Genomic DNA, 18,448 nt, shown 5'->3' with positions numbered 1-18,448 from the left:
TTTCAGTAAGCACAGGATATAAAAAGCAAATATTTGGGTTCCCTCAGAGAAAGCATCCATCTTTGTTCAGACTAAAAGACCCAGTTTCTTAAAAAAAAAAAAAAAAAGCACACGAACTCTACTGCTCAGAATGTCCAGTAGTGAAAGACTTTTCAATACGCTCTATTTTAAAGCTTCCAAATGGAAGCTCACATTTTCCTGACAATAGACACATCCATTTTCAGACATTCCAGTGCAAAAATAATCACTGTGCTGATTCTGCCATTGTAAGCATTGGGATGAATTGAAAAGTACATAGAAAACAAAACTAAAAAAATGCTCCCATAACAAACCAACTACGAAAATAAAATAAAAATAAACAAAACCACTCCACTTTGTCAGTTTCATAATCTCAAGATATGAAGCTGGTTTTGTCTAGCTTTCTCTTCTCAGCCACATTTTTCAGGAAATACACAATTTTTTGCTATCATGCAGAAATAAGCAGGAGTGCCTTTCTGTACCTGAGTCACACAGAATGAAGACAAATGTTCTAATGGTCAACCCTGGTCTGCCTCAAACACTGTTTAGAATAATGACATCAGTAAAAAACATATGAAAACCCATTATGACTTTAAAAAATATAAATCGAATGCTTCAAGTAGAAACTGACTTAAACCCAAGAAAAATCTTGAGAACAACCTTCCATAAGGATGAGGTGAGGAGATTATCAGTTGGTGCCATAGCCATAACTAGTCACAAGAACTAGCCTTTAGTATGTTCACATTGTTTTGGCCAAGGATCCTGCCACTCTATTTATCCAGTGCAACTAAGAATTACATCTGACTGTTAAGCTTGTGAACAGCCGTTCTGTATTTAGCTTTCTACTTGGCAGTAAAACTAGGGCCCCACACCAGGATGGACAAGGGTCCCTTTATAGAGTAACAATGATCAAAGCCAAAGAGTTACCTTATTTTAAAAACACAAGTTTCTGTCACCAGACAGAACACACAGACTAAGTACATTCTGCAAAATTTCTTCCAATTTCTAACTTGGTTTTCTTTGTTAAAAGTCATGGAGAGGACAGAGCTAAAACTTCTTATAGCAACTGAAGAAACAACTGAGAAATTTAGTTTGGACCACAAATATGGTACTGTACAGTGCTGAGAACAGAAATTAAGATAAGCTCCTTCTATACCATAGTCTGAAGCTGCACTACTTGAGATAAGCAGAATAATCTGGTAAGTCTCCAAAAAGTCAATACCAAATGAATAGATAGAGGGTTTGCTTCACCCTCCCAACGTCATCTGTCTTAAGATACAGTAACTACATGAGGTTTGGAAAACAGGGATAAGATGGTCAAGTGGTTCTACAGTGCAATTGTATTACAAGGACATTCAGCTGACTAAAAGTGTTTTCACTGGATATTTCAATGGTTCTGTCCTTCAGAACCATTCCAAAAATGGGCTTTCTCTTTACTGCCTTCATGCCTGTAGCAAACCTTCATGAAAATCCCTCCAAGACTCTAGCTTAAATAGAGAAAGAATAGCTCTCTAATAGAGAAAGAATGCAGCACAGCAGTATTTTAAAACAGCACCACTTCTACATAAGTTTATTCTCTCTAAAGAATAAACTTTTTTGTTAAGTTCACTGTATGGTTCCCATGCATTTAAAGTAATGGAAGGCAAGGATTACATGGGGAGAAAGCATTCATGGAAACACTTAGGTGTCATTTATTACATTTTCCATTATGGAAGAATTTTCAGAGGTAACTCTGGAGTCCTTAGACTGCTCCCTTTCTCTTTTAGCCAATATGGCCAAATCTTTGCAGCAGTAGAATCCAACTGTTGGCTAGACACAGATCTAAAAATTTACCTCTAAGACCAGTATGTTTAGCTACACTTAGGGTTTAGGAACTGGAGACCTAAGAACACTGTTCATATGATTTCCTGTTGAACATCAGTAGCAAAAGCAGTTGAGTAAGGTTAACAAAGGTATCACAGTCATGTAGGATATGGTAAACAGACAATACTGGTCTACTATTAACTCCTCTAAACAAACAAGTTGTTAGTCCCACTCATGTTTTCTTACATTTCTCTCAACTGAAGTTACTGTCATTTTTGAGTCAAAACTTTGTCAGGTTAGTTGCAAGCTTACCTTGTTGCGTGTTTTTACTTTCAATTTAGTCTTCTGTTTTCTTTTCAACTTTTTCTTGCTAAAAAGTTTCTTACTTCTGAAAAAGAGGAAAAAAAAGCAATGAGAACAAAATAAATAAACCCCCTTCCATACCTCATGGTAAAAAGCACAGAGGGAAAAAGTGTCAGAAGTGCTCTAAAATTTTTCCTCATAAGCAAAGGGAATAAACACAGGTAAAATTTCAGAGTATAAATCACAATACAAAGCACTTAAAATTGTGCTTTCCTAATGTTCCAATGAATTATGGGCCTTTACTCTCATCAATTTAAGCTAGGAGAGAAACAAGTCCCTGAGCTTTCTGTTGGCTTACCCTATTGTTTCCATTACAAGTTTGTTAGTGCCACAGCAATGCTAGAAGCAAAAATTATTGACAATTCTTGTAAAACAACCTGTTAGCACAGATCATTGCTTTATGAAGTCTTTATCACACAAAGATTCAAGCCTTCCAATACAAAAAGTAAGCTTTAAAAATGCATCATTTAGCAGAAGATTCCGTTGATGGAAGGAACTGCAGTTTCTTTACCTTTATGTTTGGACTATTTCCACCCTCACTTTATAGACTTAATGTCAATCCCTTTACATTACAGAGCTAGCTAACACTCACTTCTCTAAGCTCTTAATTCTCTCCTGCCCACACCTCATTCCCATGACACTCTTTCTCCTCCATTTTACTTCCCAGGAAAAAAGAAAAGACAACATACAAAAAAAACACCACATGCACGTACACTTGTTCTGTTACCATCACTGAGATTACTCAGATATTTTTTAACTACTGGTTTTCAAGATTATAAGTCCTCCAAAAAAAAAGAAAGAAGTCCCATGTTACCTATGCAGCTTTCAGCTCACCTTATATAGGACTTCAAGCAACAGCTACTAACATTCCTCTGTACCACAAATTTAACTCAAATAGCTCACAGTTCAGATTAGCTGAAAAATAAAACTATTACATCTAAAAATCACAGGCAGTGTGGAGTTGTATTTTCAGTAACAAACTGAGAATCGGAAGAATCTTAATATTTTATTCAAACACCTTTGTTCCAAATAAAAATTCTAAAAGCACAATGATTACCGTCCTGTACAGCACTCAGACTGCAAGAATACAAAATCTCGTGGTCCAGCAGTTAAAAGCTGGAAAAACTGAAGCCTGACCAACAGCCAGCAGCGAGAATACAAGCTCAAACAAAGAATTCCTGTAGTGTATGCCAAGAAAGCTGCCTCCTAGTAACTTCCCTACTTTTCCCCTCTTGACCTATAGTAAAAGGAAGGTATGTTCCTCAAGATACTTCCTGCAGAAACAAACCAAGTCACCACTTTTCTTATAAGGAACAAACACCATTATCCTGGAGTTAAAAGAACTGATGCAGTGAGCAGGAATTCCCCCACCATCCCCAGGAAGTTAAAACTTACAAAGAGAATGGAGGTGACTGATCAAGGTTCCCCCAACAGCAAAGTTTCAATAGGTATCAGTATATAAGCTATGTAAGAAGCAAGGAAAAAAACTTCATATAACCTTTACTGCTCAAATTTCAACAATCAAACTCCATAGTCCAACTCACTATTAAGTTTTCCTTTAATTAGACAAGTTTTTCTTCCTTATTAGCATTTAATGCAGTTAATTCTTACTCTGCTGTCAAACACAAAGGACAGTGCACTCCCTTCCATTCTGTATCCACTCAATCTTCTTCTCTGGACCTAACGACGTTTTATGAAACTTGCACCATAATTTTCAGTTTAAAAGTCCTGATGAAAGTATCTTCTGGGCTCTCTCAGTCCATACCACACATAAATCAGGCTGACCAAAGCTGAAAACAATACTTGTTGTTTGCTATTAGGAAGAGGAAAAAGAAATGTCTCATATGCCTCCAAGGTCACACTTTTAACTGCATTCCAGGTACTATTTGGCAGCTTCAGAGCAATATGGCATAGCAGACCTATTTAACTCAAACTAGCATGAAAACATTTCCCTGCAACCCTCAAAACTGAGCTTCCAATACTCTAACTATCTGTGCTAATAATTATGCCTTTTAAACACAGTATGATTAGCACTAACCACAGACAACTTGATAAGCATAGCTTTTTTGTTTTTAAGAGATACTAATTCAAGTTGCCAAGACATTTCAAATTTAATCCTTCCTGCCAAAATCCTTGAAAACTCTCCAAATTTGTTACAATCTGCAAACATTATAAACACTTTTTCATCTTGTAAATATTTCACTGGACCAGTCCCTGTAATTTTTGCAAGTATTTCTTTGTGTTTACGAATACATCTGAAAAACCCCCCAAATTAAGCCTTTTTCCTCCCCCCAAGATTGGGCTCATTTCCATAGTAACAAAACCTCTGCCATTTGGCACATTACCTTCATTTGTCATGACACCTACACAATTTTTTTTTTTCCAATTAGCAAACAGGAAAGATCAGCAATGGGTTTACTGATGGTGCTGAGATCTCCATCATTCATACAACAACCATTAAAGATGCTGCAAGTAGCAGCACAGTCTGACTGTTCCGCTGTGGCAGTCTTATCTTCAGCAACTTTTGGGCTTGAATAATTTGACATGGAAACAGTTTGGAATAGACATGCCATAGTAAGAATCCACAATTATCTCCCAATATTTTCTAAAAATGAGTCCTCAAGGAGTTGAGAAGTACACTTTCTTCCATATCCAAACAAACCTTCAGAACAAGTAAGCAATTCATTAATAAAAAATGTCTCATCACACTAAGTTTATAAGTGGTTCAGAACAACTTACAATTACTACATGTAACACTAATATAGTCACAATGTATCTGCATATAACAAAGATATATACCATTGTTCACAGTTCTACCGTTACATACCATAGCACTAAGATGTTTTAATATTCAGAAAAGAAGCGTAAAACATGGGCAAATATATTTATGGAAAACAATGTTAAGCGGATTATGAGTAATTTCCTGTTGGAAACCACATGTGTTAATTATAAGCCCAACTCTTCTACTACATAAAGATTAACAAGACCTGATTTGGCTCAGCTGGATTTTTTAAGCTAAATTATTAATAATATTGCTGGTTAACAATTGTAAATTGCTGCTAGCTGTCATTTGTAAAAGTCTTTAATACTCTGCACTGACAACCAGCTTCCGCTGGCAAAAGGCCTTTAGCCTCCAACTTCTAACTCAGCTGTTGACACCATTTAGTTCACAGAAAACAAACACTCATTATCAGCAAATCTCAGGCAGGCTTTCTGCAAACTGTTTCAAGACATTATAACACTGGAGACCAAATTTTGAACCAGACCACAAAGGAAGTGCAAGTCAAACGAGCACAAAGACACCTTGACAAAAAATACTTGTGGCAAATGGACACAAAGAAAGACTGAATGGTGCTATTACAGCCTTTACAGAAATATCTGTTGAGAGTAAAATAAATGCCTAAAATGTTCAACCCTGGAATATGAAATAATTGCTTCAAATGAAAGGCAATAAAAAATAGGTTAAATAGCTGTTATATGACATGCCTGCAACTTCTAATCTGTAGTAGGAAAAGTAAAGCCATGCTTCAGTTTATTTGTTCTAAACCAGAAGTAGCATTAGCTAGTACTTGGGACTATTTGATGCATTACTGGGGGACATTGCTCAGTTGACTCAACACCATTGCTCTTGCTCTGCTTAAAAGAAATGAAGAAAAGCAAACAAGAGCATCTACCCTCAAGGTGCAACAGTCTTGAACTGCAATTCATAAGCTGAAATTTAAGAGGGAAGCTTTACATGCTGAGTGTGTGTTCCTCCCCTCAATGCTGTTACTGAATTACTCAACATGGATTAACGCTGTTAGTGTTACACCTGCACAAGGTCGTCTAAACTAAATATTACACCAAATGTGAATCTAATGAATGGAAAAAATATTACTCCATCTCTGCTGATGAGAATAAGAACAACAGAAGTCTTACTTAAGTGCTGTCTGACCTAAAACCTTGCTTCTGAAACATGGTACCAAAGACCACAGCTGGAACAGTATCAGACACAGTTGTTCTGCTGCTGAATCTTTGAGTACACTTTTCAAAAATTTGTGAATTTAGTAAACCACATGCTAATACATGCTCAATTTTTTAAGACTTCCAAGTGACTTTATCTCAGTGCATTTATCTAAACTTGCTTACTCTGGTTCAAGAGCTACTACACATCTTTGGGAAGAAGTATAATGTTGACAGGACAGGTCTAGCAAAGAATTGCTCTGTTCAGACAAATGACAAATTCTGTTACTCTGTTTCTGTAAGTACTTATTCAACACAGTTAGCTTAAGCATTCATGGGCTTGTGGAAATTCGCTTACAAAGCAGCAGCCATTCAGTAAGCACTGAAAATAAAACAGTCAGGTTTGTGGTATCAAACAATTCTTTTGTTTCCTCCATTAGGTGAACTATTGCTGCTGGTGATCAGCTTGGTTAGACAAGACACAGGAAGCATTTGCTTCTGAACAGCCCAAAGTAAAATCCCAAGCTCAGATTTTCAAGGAGACCACAACAGTAAGCTATTATCACTCATGTAGTCATCATCAAGTCTGAGAGTGTTTCATCACAACATCCTTATACTGAATGCAGTGACAGTGCACTTCAGTGACAGTGAAGTTCAGGAACCTGAAAGAAGGGAACAAGACAAAAGCAGGATCACAGCCCTAGACTAAAACAGACTTCATCCATCAAGAACAACCTGTTCTTCAATCTGCTTTGAAGAATCTATGGAATACGGCTCCCTGGAGAGAAGGGGGTGCAGAAGAGCTCTCCGATGCCAGCAGTTTGGGGAAGTTGACTCAGGCTCTACACACAAGCTGCAATGCTCTATCTGGAATACCACCACCAGCTCTGGGTGCACCAGTACAAGAGACTTCTTTACTGGAGTGAGTCCTGAGAAAGGCCACCAAGATGCTTAAAGAGCTGGAGGTTCTGTTGTATGAGGAGAAATCAAGCAAGCAGAGATTGTTTAGCTGTGAAAAGAGAAAACCTGGGAGGCTGGGGTTGGAATAGCCTCCATATGAATCTCCACCTCTACCTAATGGGAGAGCAAAGATGATGGAAACATTCTTCTAAGCAATATCCAGTGACAAGCCAGGAGACAATAGAAAAAAAATACAGGAAGTTCCAATTAAACCTAAGGACTGTAAAAATGGTCAAAGACTGAAATAGGTTGCCCTGAGAGCCTACACATTCTTCCTTGAAGATACTGATAATACAATTGGACAGTGTTCAGAGCAACCTGCCCTGGTTGATCCTACTTTGAGTGCTTGATAGTCTCAAGAAGCCCCTTCTAACCTCAACTATTCTGTGATCTTCACCATTTGCTTATAAAACAAAGTAAAATTTGACTGTACAACAAAAATGCTTCTGCATTATGGAATGAGTGTATTTTTTCTCATTCTGAGTTTTGCATTTCTCCTGGTGTCATGCCATGTTTCTGATTATGCTTCCAAGTAGAGACACACTGAGCTTTTCATCTGTTCACCATCTGGATCAGCAGACATCAAAATCAGGCATAGGAGCAACTTCTATGGGAATTAATCAGCATAATCAAAGCTAACAAGAGAATAAGGGATGAAAACTACTCTATCACACTTAAAATATATGCCTGCATTAAGACAAGCCAGTCACTTGAATTGATCTGTGCTTTCTCAGATATAACCACATATATAACCAATACCCACAGGTACACTAAGGGCATGATAGGGAACATGCTTACACACAGCAATCAAGAGCTTCTCTGTGCAGATGAACCAACATGACACCATACAGGACCTTTAACAGGACCTTTTCAAAAAAGCTTGTGCCCACAGCATGTCACCTGGAAAACTAAAACGTAATTTGTCAAATTGGAAGGTACTCCAGTCAAAAGAGTGCCTCAAAAGAACCCAAAAAGGTCAGCATTTCTACTTCCTGGTCCATCATAGAACTGAGGGTCCCAGTTAATGACAAGGTGAACATGAGTCAGCAGCACCCTGGCCGCCAGGAGGGCCAGGCGTGTCCTGGGGTGCATCAGGCACAGCATCACCAGCCAGGCAAGGGAGGGGACTGTCCCACTCTGCACTGGGGTGGCCTCACCTCGAGTGCTGGGGACAGTTTTGAGCACCACAATATAAGAAAGACATTAAGCTGTTAGCATCCAAAGGAAGGCTGCGAGGATGGTGAAGGGTCTGGAGGGGAAGCCACATGAGGAGCAGCTGAGGTCATGAGCCACATGAGGCCACACGAGCAGCCTGGAGGAGACAGAGGGGAGAGACCTTACTGCAGTAACAACTTCCCCATTAGGGAAGGTACACATCTCTGGTGGCCAGGACAGCACTTGAGGTAATGGCATAAAACTGAGTCAGGAGAGGTTTAGTCTGGCTATCAGGAAAATGTGGTCCATCCAAAAAAGGTGGTTGAGCACTGGAACAGGCACCCCAGGAAAATGGTCACAGCACCAATCTTGACAGTTCAAGGACTGTTTAGACAATGCTCTCAGACACACGGTGTGACTCTGAGGGATGGTCCTGTGCAGGGCCAGGAGGTGGACACTGATCCTTGTGGGTTCCTTCCAATTCAGCACATTCTATGATTCCACTGCATTCTCAACATCTCGTTTCCCTGGAGAGATATTAAACACTGCCAATGATCACACTCCCACCATGTCCTATGAAATCATACTAGAAAACTCTTTCTGAGGTCTTTTCTAAATTGTCTTTATGGCAATTAAATGCTATTTTTCATATCTTTATTACAGAAAAATCCGTTTATTTTTCCTCTTTTTCCACAACTTGCTTGAATTTTTTTTAAGTCTGAGGAGAAATGAGTCTTCTGAAAATTAAGCACTCAGTTCCTTCAGACTAAGTCATAACTCATTTACATCACTACCATCTAATTTCACTATTCTCTCAGAGTAACCATGCCTTCCTTTCCAGAAAATGACAAAAAAAGTGAAAAAAAAAAAAAGTCCCACAATCCTGAAATACAAAGAAATGGTCAAGAATTACTTCAGGTTTCCGACACAAAAGAATCCCTCACAATTTAAAATAAAATTCTGAAACACTCCAGTAGCATGGCTACTTCTGAATCACAATCACTTTATAATTTTATAGAATTTGTAGAATCTCTCATGAGGTACCTTTTATTCATTGTTGGTTTTACATTGTTGGTTTGCTTACTGGATTGGTAGTGGGATTTTCTGAAGCTAAACATCTACAAGCTTAAGTATATCTAATCTTTCACAGTTTTGCATCCTCTGCTAACTTTTTCATCTACAATCTCAATTCCCACTCTGAAACTGTCAATGAGAGACTACACAGTTCAGGACCTAGGACAGATCCAGATGCAGATCAACAGCTACTACCCGTTCTCACCGGTTTCCCCCATGACAGCCACTCCACAGCATGTCTCCAGGGTGGATTCCTGTGAAGTTTTAAATCTACTTTACACTTGTTCTATCTAGAACAGAGGCAGCCAAATCATCAGGCCAAAGGTAACAAACCTAAAAACTTTAGTTGAGGAAGGATACAGTCTAGACAATGAGACAAAAGGAGCAACATCTGCTTTTCTTACTTGCACTTGCTTGAAAAATCATAGAATCATAAAAATGCCTGATAGGCATTTAAGTCATTTTAAGCCCAATTAAGTCACTTCAAAGCCTTCCCTTTTCCAGGCTAAACAATCCAAATTCTCTCGGCCTTTCCTCTCAGGAGAGGTGCTCCATCCCTCTAAACATCTTGGTAACTCTTCCCTAGACTCACTCCAACAGGTCCATGTCCTTCCTGTGACAGGAACTTAGCTGGATCACATCCAGACTTTCACCCACCAACACGCCAAAATCCTTCTTTGTTGGGGGCTGCTCCATCTGTTCATCCCCCAGCCTGTGTTAATACTGAGGGTTGCTCCAACCCAGGTGAAGCACCTTGCACTTGGCCTGAATCAACTTTAGGAGATTCCCATAGGCCCACCTCTTTAGTGCATGCTTCCTGACAGCAAGCCCAAGGGTGGAATGAGAGCTCTGATCTGCTCATTGATCTGCTATTAGATCCATCAGATCTGCAGCAGACTTTCCTGCTGTACGGAACACCAGAAGGCACTCTTCTGATGAAATACAACAATGTGCCTTTTGAAGGTTTTTTCCCTGTCTTCTGTAACCAGGTAATCTATCTGACACTTGATCACACAAAGAACAATACCATTATGAAGAGCAACTTAAAAGCAACTGCACCCTCTGCTGCACTTCCTTATTTCCTGAGTCATTTACTCCATATCCTCTGAAGTGCTCCAAAACAGTTCTTAAATTCGTAATCCAGATTCTAGGCAACTTAATATCAAATACAGAGAACTACAGATGATAAATATCAGTTCACTTGTCAATGAGAAACTTACTATACACAAATCCCATTGCTGTATTAGTTCAACTATAAAAGCTTCAAAATAAAGTAAAGGAAATATCAAAGAAAAAAGGGTTATCAAGTCTGCTCAGAAGATCTGAGGAGATCTCAAAATGGTGGGACCATCTTATTTTAAAGGACATCCCAACTTGCTGCAACTGAGAAGCATTTGGCAAACATACAGCCAGGGGGAAACAAAGAAACTAAGAAGTTCTAGAGAAGTTCGGAAGGTACAAGCAACAGCTCACATGAAGGAGTTGAGAATGATAAGAAACAGAACAAAGGAAGTGGGCAGAACTTCAATGGCCTAATCTATAGTCAGAGAAGAGGTTTTATGACCAGAGAACTGAGCATTGATAAAACTACATGGAGGCTGCATGTTGGTAAGGAGACGAAGAGGTACCACGTCACAAAATGCAACCAACAAACCTTGCGGTTAAACAAATTAGAGTCGCTGCTCGCATACTCCCTATTTTGGTACCTCTTCATAAGCTTCAGTGTTCAGCAGCCTTATTTCTATGAACTGAAGGGTTACTTTTTTTTTTAAAGCAACTACTTCTTTTGAGAGCCTCTATGTACAACATCTCCCATACGTAGGTATGTACTGGGAACTTGCAACCAAAACACCCTTTGATTTCTTCTATCTATCTATCTATCTCAATGTAATCTCTGCACTGTTATTTCAGCTGCCAAGAATTCTATCATCTGTAATGAGAAACAGCCTAACAAAAAGCCCCATAAAGTAATCCAAAATAAACAATTCACCTAAACAAAATGCTATACACCTTCTACACATCTGGCATACAGAATGCATCACTTTAGGGTACGTGCTTTAGCATTGCATCTGTAACTGTAAAGTGGGAGATGCAAAGAAAATGGCTCTAACATTAGGTCCAGCCTATACCAAACACCTAATTCTGTCCCCACTTTTTGTTTCTTCATCTAACTCACACCAACACAAATCAAACAATTAGTGTCAAAGCAGTGCAAGTCGAGGACCAAGCAAATGTTCCATAACATTTAGTTGTTGAAGCACCCTGCAACTGAACTCCTAAGGCTTCCCATGCTTAACTTTCTGTCCTTGTAGATACTGACTAAGTAGCCAGCATGTTTATCTTTCCTTCTACTGCTGGAACATCCAGCACACTTTCAACCATGGGGAGGGACAGTGTCAGCAGGTTGCAAGAATAAAGAAGGAAAACAAATATCACTCAAAACTCCCAATCTGCTCTTGTCTTGATAAACAAAATGTCTGCTTACAAACAATAGCTGCAAGAGCTTTTTAATGCTTCATTTTTCAGATCACCTACAGTAATACCTATCAAGTTTCCAAAAGGATTTGCCATAAAACAGGTGACAGGGAACAACATACATATAAACTGAAACCTGGCACACAAATGCCTATCATAAAATACATAAACTCTCAGTGTAATGCCAAACTAAGTATTGACAAGCTTAATGAAATAAACATTCACCAAGTATATACTATACCATACACTTATATCACAAACACCCCCAAAAATTTACAAATCCCAGATAGAAAAAAAAAAAAACAACAAAATTGATTTCTGAAGAAATAAATACACAAATCTTTTCACTGTGATTTGGCAACAAAATCTACAAAACACCCAAGGGAAAAAAATTGCTTTTTGCAAACACTGGTTTATATCCCTGGATTTTAGAATATCTCTGAAAAGCTATTGCTTTGTAAAATACTTAATAAAAAATACCTCCATAAAGTAGTTGTTTGAACTTCCCTTCCTCTTTGCACAGTTGCAGGCAGGATAGGAAAAATAAGATAATGCTTCTGCCAAAGTCACAGCCAAAGTAGCTCAGTTGCATGACAGCTGGTTCACAAACCATAGTTTTGCCTGTTGTGATATATTACTAGTTTGAATATATTTGCTTCCAGAAGATAAAACAAAACACGTGGAAGGCTGCAGAGAGGAAAGCTAAGATTTTTGCAGTAATATCACCAAACTGGGGACTAAGTACCACCAGACAACATCCAGGAAGACTTCAACACACAAAACACCTTGAATTAAAAAATACTCTAAATAATAAATCACTTACATTTGGATTTTGTTACCATGCAGTTCTTCCTACAAGAATGCTTGGACAAGTATGTTGCTTTATCTTATCTAAAACTGCACCTGTTCCTATCTTTTTAGTTCCTCTCATATTCCCTTTATTCATATCAAGCTATAGCATGAAGATCTGATACATGTTTCTAAAAATATATTTACAACAAAAAGAAGGGCGAGGACAATCTCCATCCTATAATGGATGAAGAAAATGCTGAGGTACTTAATGCCTACTCTGTCTCTGACCAGTTGGGTTCTCAGGGTATTCAGCCCCCATCATCCAAGTGGAAACGGTCAGTGACCTGCTGCACCAGTTAGACACACACAGGTCTACGGGGCTGGGTGGGATCCACCAAAGAGTACTGCAGGAGCTGGCAGAAGTGCTCACTGAACCACTTTCCATTCTCACTCACCAGCAGCTCTGCCCAGCCAGGGAGGTTCCACTTGACTGGAAGTTCAGTGAATGTGCCACCCAATCACAAGAAAGGCCAGAAGGAAAACTCAGGCAACTACAGCCCAGTGAGCCTGACCTCAGTGCTGGGAAAGGTCATGGAGCAGATCATCCTGAGTGCAATCACATGGCACATACAGGACAACCAGGGGACCAGGGCTGTCAACATGGGTTTATGAAAAGTAAGTCCTGCGTGACCAACCTGATCTCCTTCTATGACCAGGTGTCCCACTCAGTGGATGAGGGAAAGGCTGTGGATGTTGTCTACCTGGCCTTTATAAAGCCTTTAGACATTGCTCCTCACAGCATTTCCTTGGAGAAACTGGTGGCTCATGGCTTAGGAGGGGCTTTGCTGGGCTGAGGCCAAATGTGTGAGGTTCAACAAGGACAAAAGCCAGAGCCTGCACTTGGGTCTTGACAACCACTTGCAGCACTAGAGGCTGGGGGAAGGGCTGGAAAGCTGCCCATCAGAAAAGGATCTGGGGGTGCTGGTTGACAGCTACTGAACATGAGCCAGCAGAGTGCCCAGGTGGCCAAGAAGGCCAATGACATCTTGGCCTGTATCAGAAATAGTGTGGCCAGCAGGGCCAGGGCAGTGATCATCCCCCGTACTACACACTGTTGAGGTCACACCTTGAATCCTGTGTTCGATTTTTGACTCCTCACTCCAAAAAGTGCTGGAGTGTGCCCAGAGAAAGGCAGCAACACTGGTGATGTGTCTGGAGAACAAGTCTTATGAGGAATGGGCTGAGATAGCTGGGGGTTGTTCAGGCTGGAGAAAAGGAGGCTCAGGGGAGACCTTATTCCTCCACACAACTCTCTGAATAAAGTTTGTAGCCAGGTGGGGGTCAGTCTCTTTTCTCAAGTAACCAGCAATAGCACAAGAGGCAATGGCCTCAAGCTGGACCAGGGAAGGTTTAGACTGGATATTGGGGGAAAATTATTCAGCACAAGAGTTTTAAGGAACTGGAACACACTGCCCCAGGGGCAGTGTAATCACCACCCCCAATAGTATTTAATAGGTGAGTAGATGGAGCGCTCAAGGACACGGTTCAGTGGTGTATGGTTTAGTGGTGGGTTAACAATGAAACCCAGTGATCTTAAAGGTCTTTCCCAACCTAAACTATTTAATGGTTCTGTTTCTAGTACTACAATAACCTTACAACACAGCTCTGCTGGAAGATCTGATTGTCAAGGTAACTTTTTTTTTTTTACTGTGAGGGTGACTGAGCACTGGCTCAGGTTGCAAACAAGGCTGTGGAGTCTCCATCCTTGCTGATATTCAAAGCCATCTGGACCGCATCTCGGGCAACTGGCTCCAGGTGGCCCTGTTTGAGCAGGAGGATGGACCAGATGAACTTCAGAAGTCATTTCCAACTTCAACCGTTTTGTGATTCTGTGTCTGATTCTGTCAAACTTCCTGCTCAAGCAGCGTCAGAGACAGTAAGTTGCCCACTACCACGTGCAGTTGCATTTTTAGTACTACCAAGGAGATATTAAACCTCTCTAGACAACACCTGCCAATGCTTGACCTTTGGAATGCACTGGAATTTTCTGATTTTCAATTTGCGCCACAACAGTGCCATATCGAGGTGGGGAACAACACTGAGAAGCATCTTCTTTATTCCTTCTCCCTTCTTCATTCCCTCACGGCATTAACAAAATCACTCCTGAACCTTCTCTTCTCCAAGCTAACAGTCCCAGCCCTCTTACTGAAGCCTTTCCTTACTGAAGAAAAGCTCCAGATCCTTAATCACTGACATGACCGTGTAGCACTTAACTCTTTGCAGTATCTCTCTCCTCTCTACTGGGAAGCCCAGAACTGGACACCACAGATGCAGCCTCACTAGTGCTGAGCAGAGAGCACCTCCTTCAAGCAGCTGGCAACACTCTTCCTAATGCAGCCCAGGAGGTGGTCTGCCACCTTTGCCATGGCAGTGCATTACTTGCACACAGCTGGCTGCCAACTAGTACACCAAGCTACTTCTTTGCAGAGCTGTGTCCCAGCTCATCAGCGCCCCCAGTGTTATTTCGTCCCTGAGGCAGGATTCTGCAATTCCCCTTGTTGCACTTTAAAATTCCACTCAGCCCAAATCTCCTGCCTGGCTGCATCCCTCTGAACGCAAACACAAGCATGTGGTATATGATGAACTCCTCTCTGCTTTGTACCATCTGTGAACTTGCTGGGGGAATACTGTCGCAGCATTCAGGCCATTAATGAAGATGCTATAAAGCAATTGCCCCAGTATCAGCTTCTAGGGTAAATGATTGACAACCTGACTTAATGTGGACTTTGTGTCACAGATTACAAACCTCTAGGCCAAATCATTCAGCCCATTCTCAGTCTACTTCACTATCCACTTATGTAACCCATCCATTGTCAGCCTGTGCATGCTGTGGGAGGCAGTGTCAAAAGCCTTACTCAAGGTACAGCACATCTACTGCTCTCCCTGACTGGAAGGTATCTGTAGATTGCCTACAGTTATTTTTCACCAAGCTCTCCAGATTTTTAAGCAATTCAGCTGTGAGAATCATTAGAGTGGGAAACTGTTCAGCTTGGTAGGTGGACCTCAAAACAAAACCGAGAGCACAACCAGTATTTTCTCTAAATAAGAAAAGCTTAGTATTTTTTGATTGCTGACAATACTATTTCAGATGACCTTAAGTATTTAAAATTATTGATATTTTTATTTAGCAAGCCTAAAATTTAACATTTTTTAGTGAAATGAACAATAAGCCAACCGTCATTCAAAGAGCCATGTGTACACTCTCCAAGCCATTACCAGGTTACACACCATCTTCTTTGAATAATTAATCAAGCATTGAGATGTGAATTTTCATCCATGCCAATAATAAAAGGAAAGTCAGGGCTTAAGCAGTATATCTACAAATGGAAAAACCATCAGAATCCCATCCCCTAAATCCGAAAATCGGGGTAAGGAACAGCAGCCACAATCCAATTACCACAGGCTTAGAGGAAAACATAGGCAGACCAGTAGGACAGTTTTACACTGGGCTTCTATGGCATCTGAAAAGGTTGAAAAAACTCAGAACAGAAGAAAAAGGCCAGATTTTCCAGTTGGGATTTTTATGTCCCATTGTTGGGTGAGCCAAAATTGCACATCTTTTTAATCATTACTTTAATTTCATAATGAGGACTATTTCACTATGACAATAACTTTCCTAACAACTACTGTGTTTCTGAAAGCCGAAATTCTGGAGGCTTCAGAAAGGGGTTATTCAGCTCCTGGAATACCCTAAGGCCTCTCCTATACAGACAGAAACTAATATTACAGGTTCTACAAATGAAATTAAAACCCAACTGCATGAGTAAAATGGAACTGATTTTCATTTGACCATGACAAAAGTGCAAAACAGTATCTGATCCCTTTTGTAACTGAAAAGGTTTCTGAAATAGCAGAAATCTGCCTCAAATTAAAAAAAAAAAAAAGTAAGTCAAGAAAGCATCCATTCAAAGTGTTCTCCACACAAAGAAAACATCTCTCAGTACAATCACTAACAGTTGGAGTTTCTTTTCTATAATTATCTGATTTTTCATTATTCACTTCGATGCTATCTATGAAATTAGATCTGCAAGAACACATGCAAGGAAATTCTTATTCCTAAAGTTTGTCAATGCAGACAAAAGTATTTATCTGTAAATATTTCTAGGACTTTTTGTTTTTTCATATTAGGAAAGTCATTCAACCACAGCAAAGATCTGCACCTCTGGCCACTCTCCTATCTAAACACAACCACCAAAATCAAAGTGCATTCAAAGCTATCTTACACAGAATCTTATCAGCAGAATTTAAATTTAGAAAATATACTCCATGAAGTCGAAATTTGTACTTATTAAGAACAAGCCCATTACCAGTGCGTAATGACAGTATAACATCTTTAAGGTGATTAGAACCAAAAGCAAACCAAAGAAATTCTAACTTAATCTGCAATGAATAGCAAAAGACAACTGCCAAATGCAAACAACCTATTTACAGCTGTCAGTGGTCTAACCTGTATAACAGTATGTTCTAGAAATAAAAGAGGATAGAGAACCTATTGGTTTGAAGAGAAAAGGCACAGAGACATGACTACTCTGAAAACATACAAGCATAATGAAGACATGAGCACATCTGTTGAGAAAGAATCATGCATTGGCTAGTGGGAGAGAAAAGCAAGGCCAAATCAGATAGGAAAGTCACAAGTGACTACACTTAACATGGCAAAACAAAATAGAGGTTAAAATAATAAAAATAGAATAAGGTATTTATCAAACAACAAGCTCATCTCAGTGTAACAAATGATTGGCTGCCAATCTGCATAGACACAGCAGTAGAAGAGGTGAGCGATGTTACCGACTGCAACAAGGAGCACAGTAGAGAAGAGGAAGACTTCAGTTTTAACCCTGTTGAGCTTAAAACTCTTTGCTGGAAACTTTTCTAGACTGACAGAGATCATGACCAAAATAATCTAAATACCATGGTATCTGTGAATTTAAACTACAAACAACAGACTTCTACTTTTTGACCTTATCTGGCTTTGGCTACAAGAAAGTTCATTTTCTTCCAAGCAGCTTGTATCATGCTTGTATGTTTTGGATTTGTGATGAAAACAGTACTGGTAGGACACCGGTGCTTTATCTGTTGCTGACTAACACTTACACAGGGTAAAGGCCTTTGCAGTTTCTCACACTGCCCTGCCAGCAAGTAAGCAGGGGGTGCACAAGAAGCTGAGAGGGGATATAACTGGGACAACTGAATCCAACTGACTAAAGGGATATTCCCTATCACACGATATCATGCTCAATATAAAAAGCAGGAAGGAAGAAAGAAGTACTGAGGAGACAATACATTCAAAGTTATGGCATTCCCAAGTCACTGAGAATGATGAAGCCCTGCTTTCCTGGAGATGGCTGAACATCAGCCTGCTGATGGTAAGTAATGTATTAACTACTTGTTTTGCTTTGCTTGTACATACAGCTTTTGCTTTACCTACTTAACTGTCTTTACCTCAACCCCTGAGTTTTCACACTTTTATACTTTCTACTGTCCCCCATCCCACTGCAGGGGGAAATAACCAAGGAGTCATGTGGTTCTCAGCTGCCTACTGAGGTTACACCACATACACCCTTTCACAGCAGTTATGAAGCTTCTTCCCAAGAGTTTAAAACCCATTACATATGACAATGTTTGGGAACACAAGCCTAAAAAAGTTAGGGGAAGAAAATTAAAATAAGGAACAGTACTAATCTAACCACACATCTCCAGTTTAATGTGGGGACAAGTTTTTTGATTTTTTTTCTGATGTGTACAATAGGTATAAATTTAGATTTATTACACTTATAACAAAAAAACTGTTTTCTCAAGCCAAAGC

At 39.7% G+C, this 18,448-nt stretch overlaps 1 protein-coding gene across 13 annotated transcripts in view; it reads right to left on the bottom strand.

Moving 5' to 3' along the window:
* The window catches only part of MYCBP2 (MYC binding protein 2), a 172,573-nt gene that overhangs the window by 147,781 nt on the left and 6,344 nt on the right, over positions 1 to 18,448 (bottom strand). For all 13 annotated transcript variants that reach the window (XM_088052247.1, XM_088052249.1, XM_088052253.1 and 10 more), the window contains exon 2: positions 2,134 to 2,209. In XM_088052247.1, coding sequence (XP_087908373.1) covers positions 2,134 to 2,209 — 76 coding nt within the window. The remainder of the gene's footprint in view (positions 1 to 2,133; positions 2,210 to 18,448) is intronic.

Source organism: Pseudopodoces humilis, chromosome 2 (genome assembly GCF_049639895.1).
Source record: "Pseudopodoces humilis isolate 2021_Gansu_Grassland_sample_001 chromosome 2, ASM4963989v1, whole genome shotgun sequence".
NCBI classification, from domain to species: Eukaryota; Metazoa; Chordata; class Aves; order Passeriformes; family Paridae; genus Pseudopodoces; species Pseudopodoces humilis.
The sequence above is the reverse complement of the archived record's forward strand: the minus strand, read 5'-3'. Positions and strand labels throughout refer to the sequence as shown.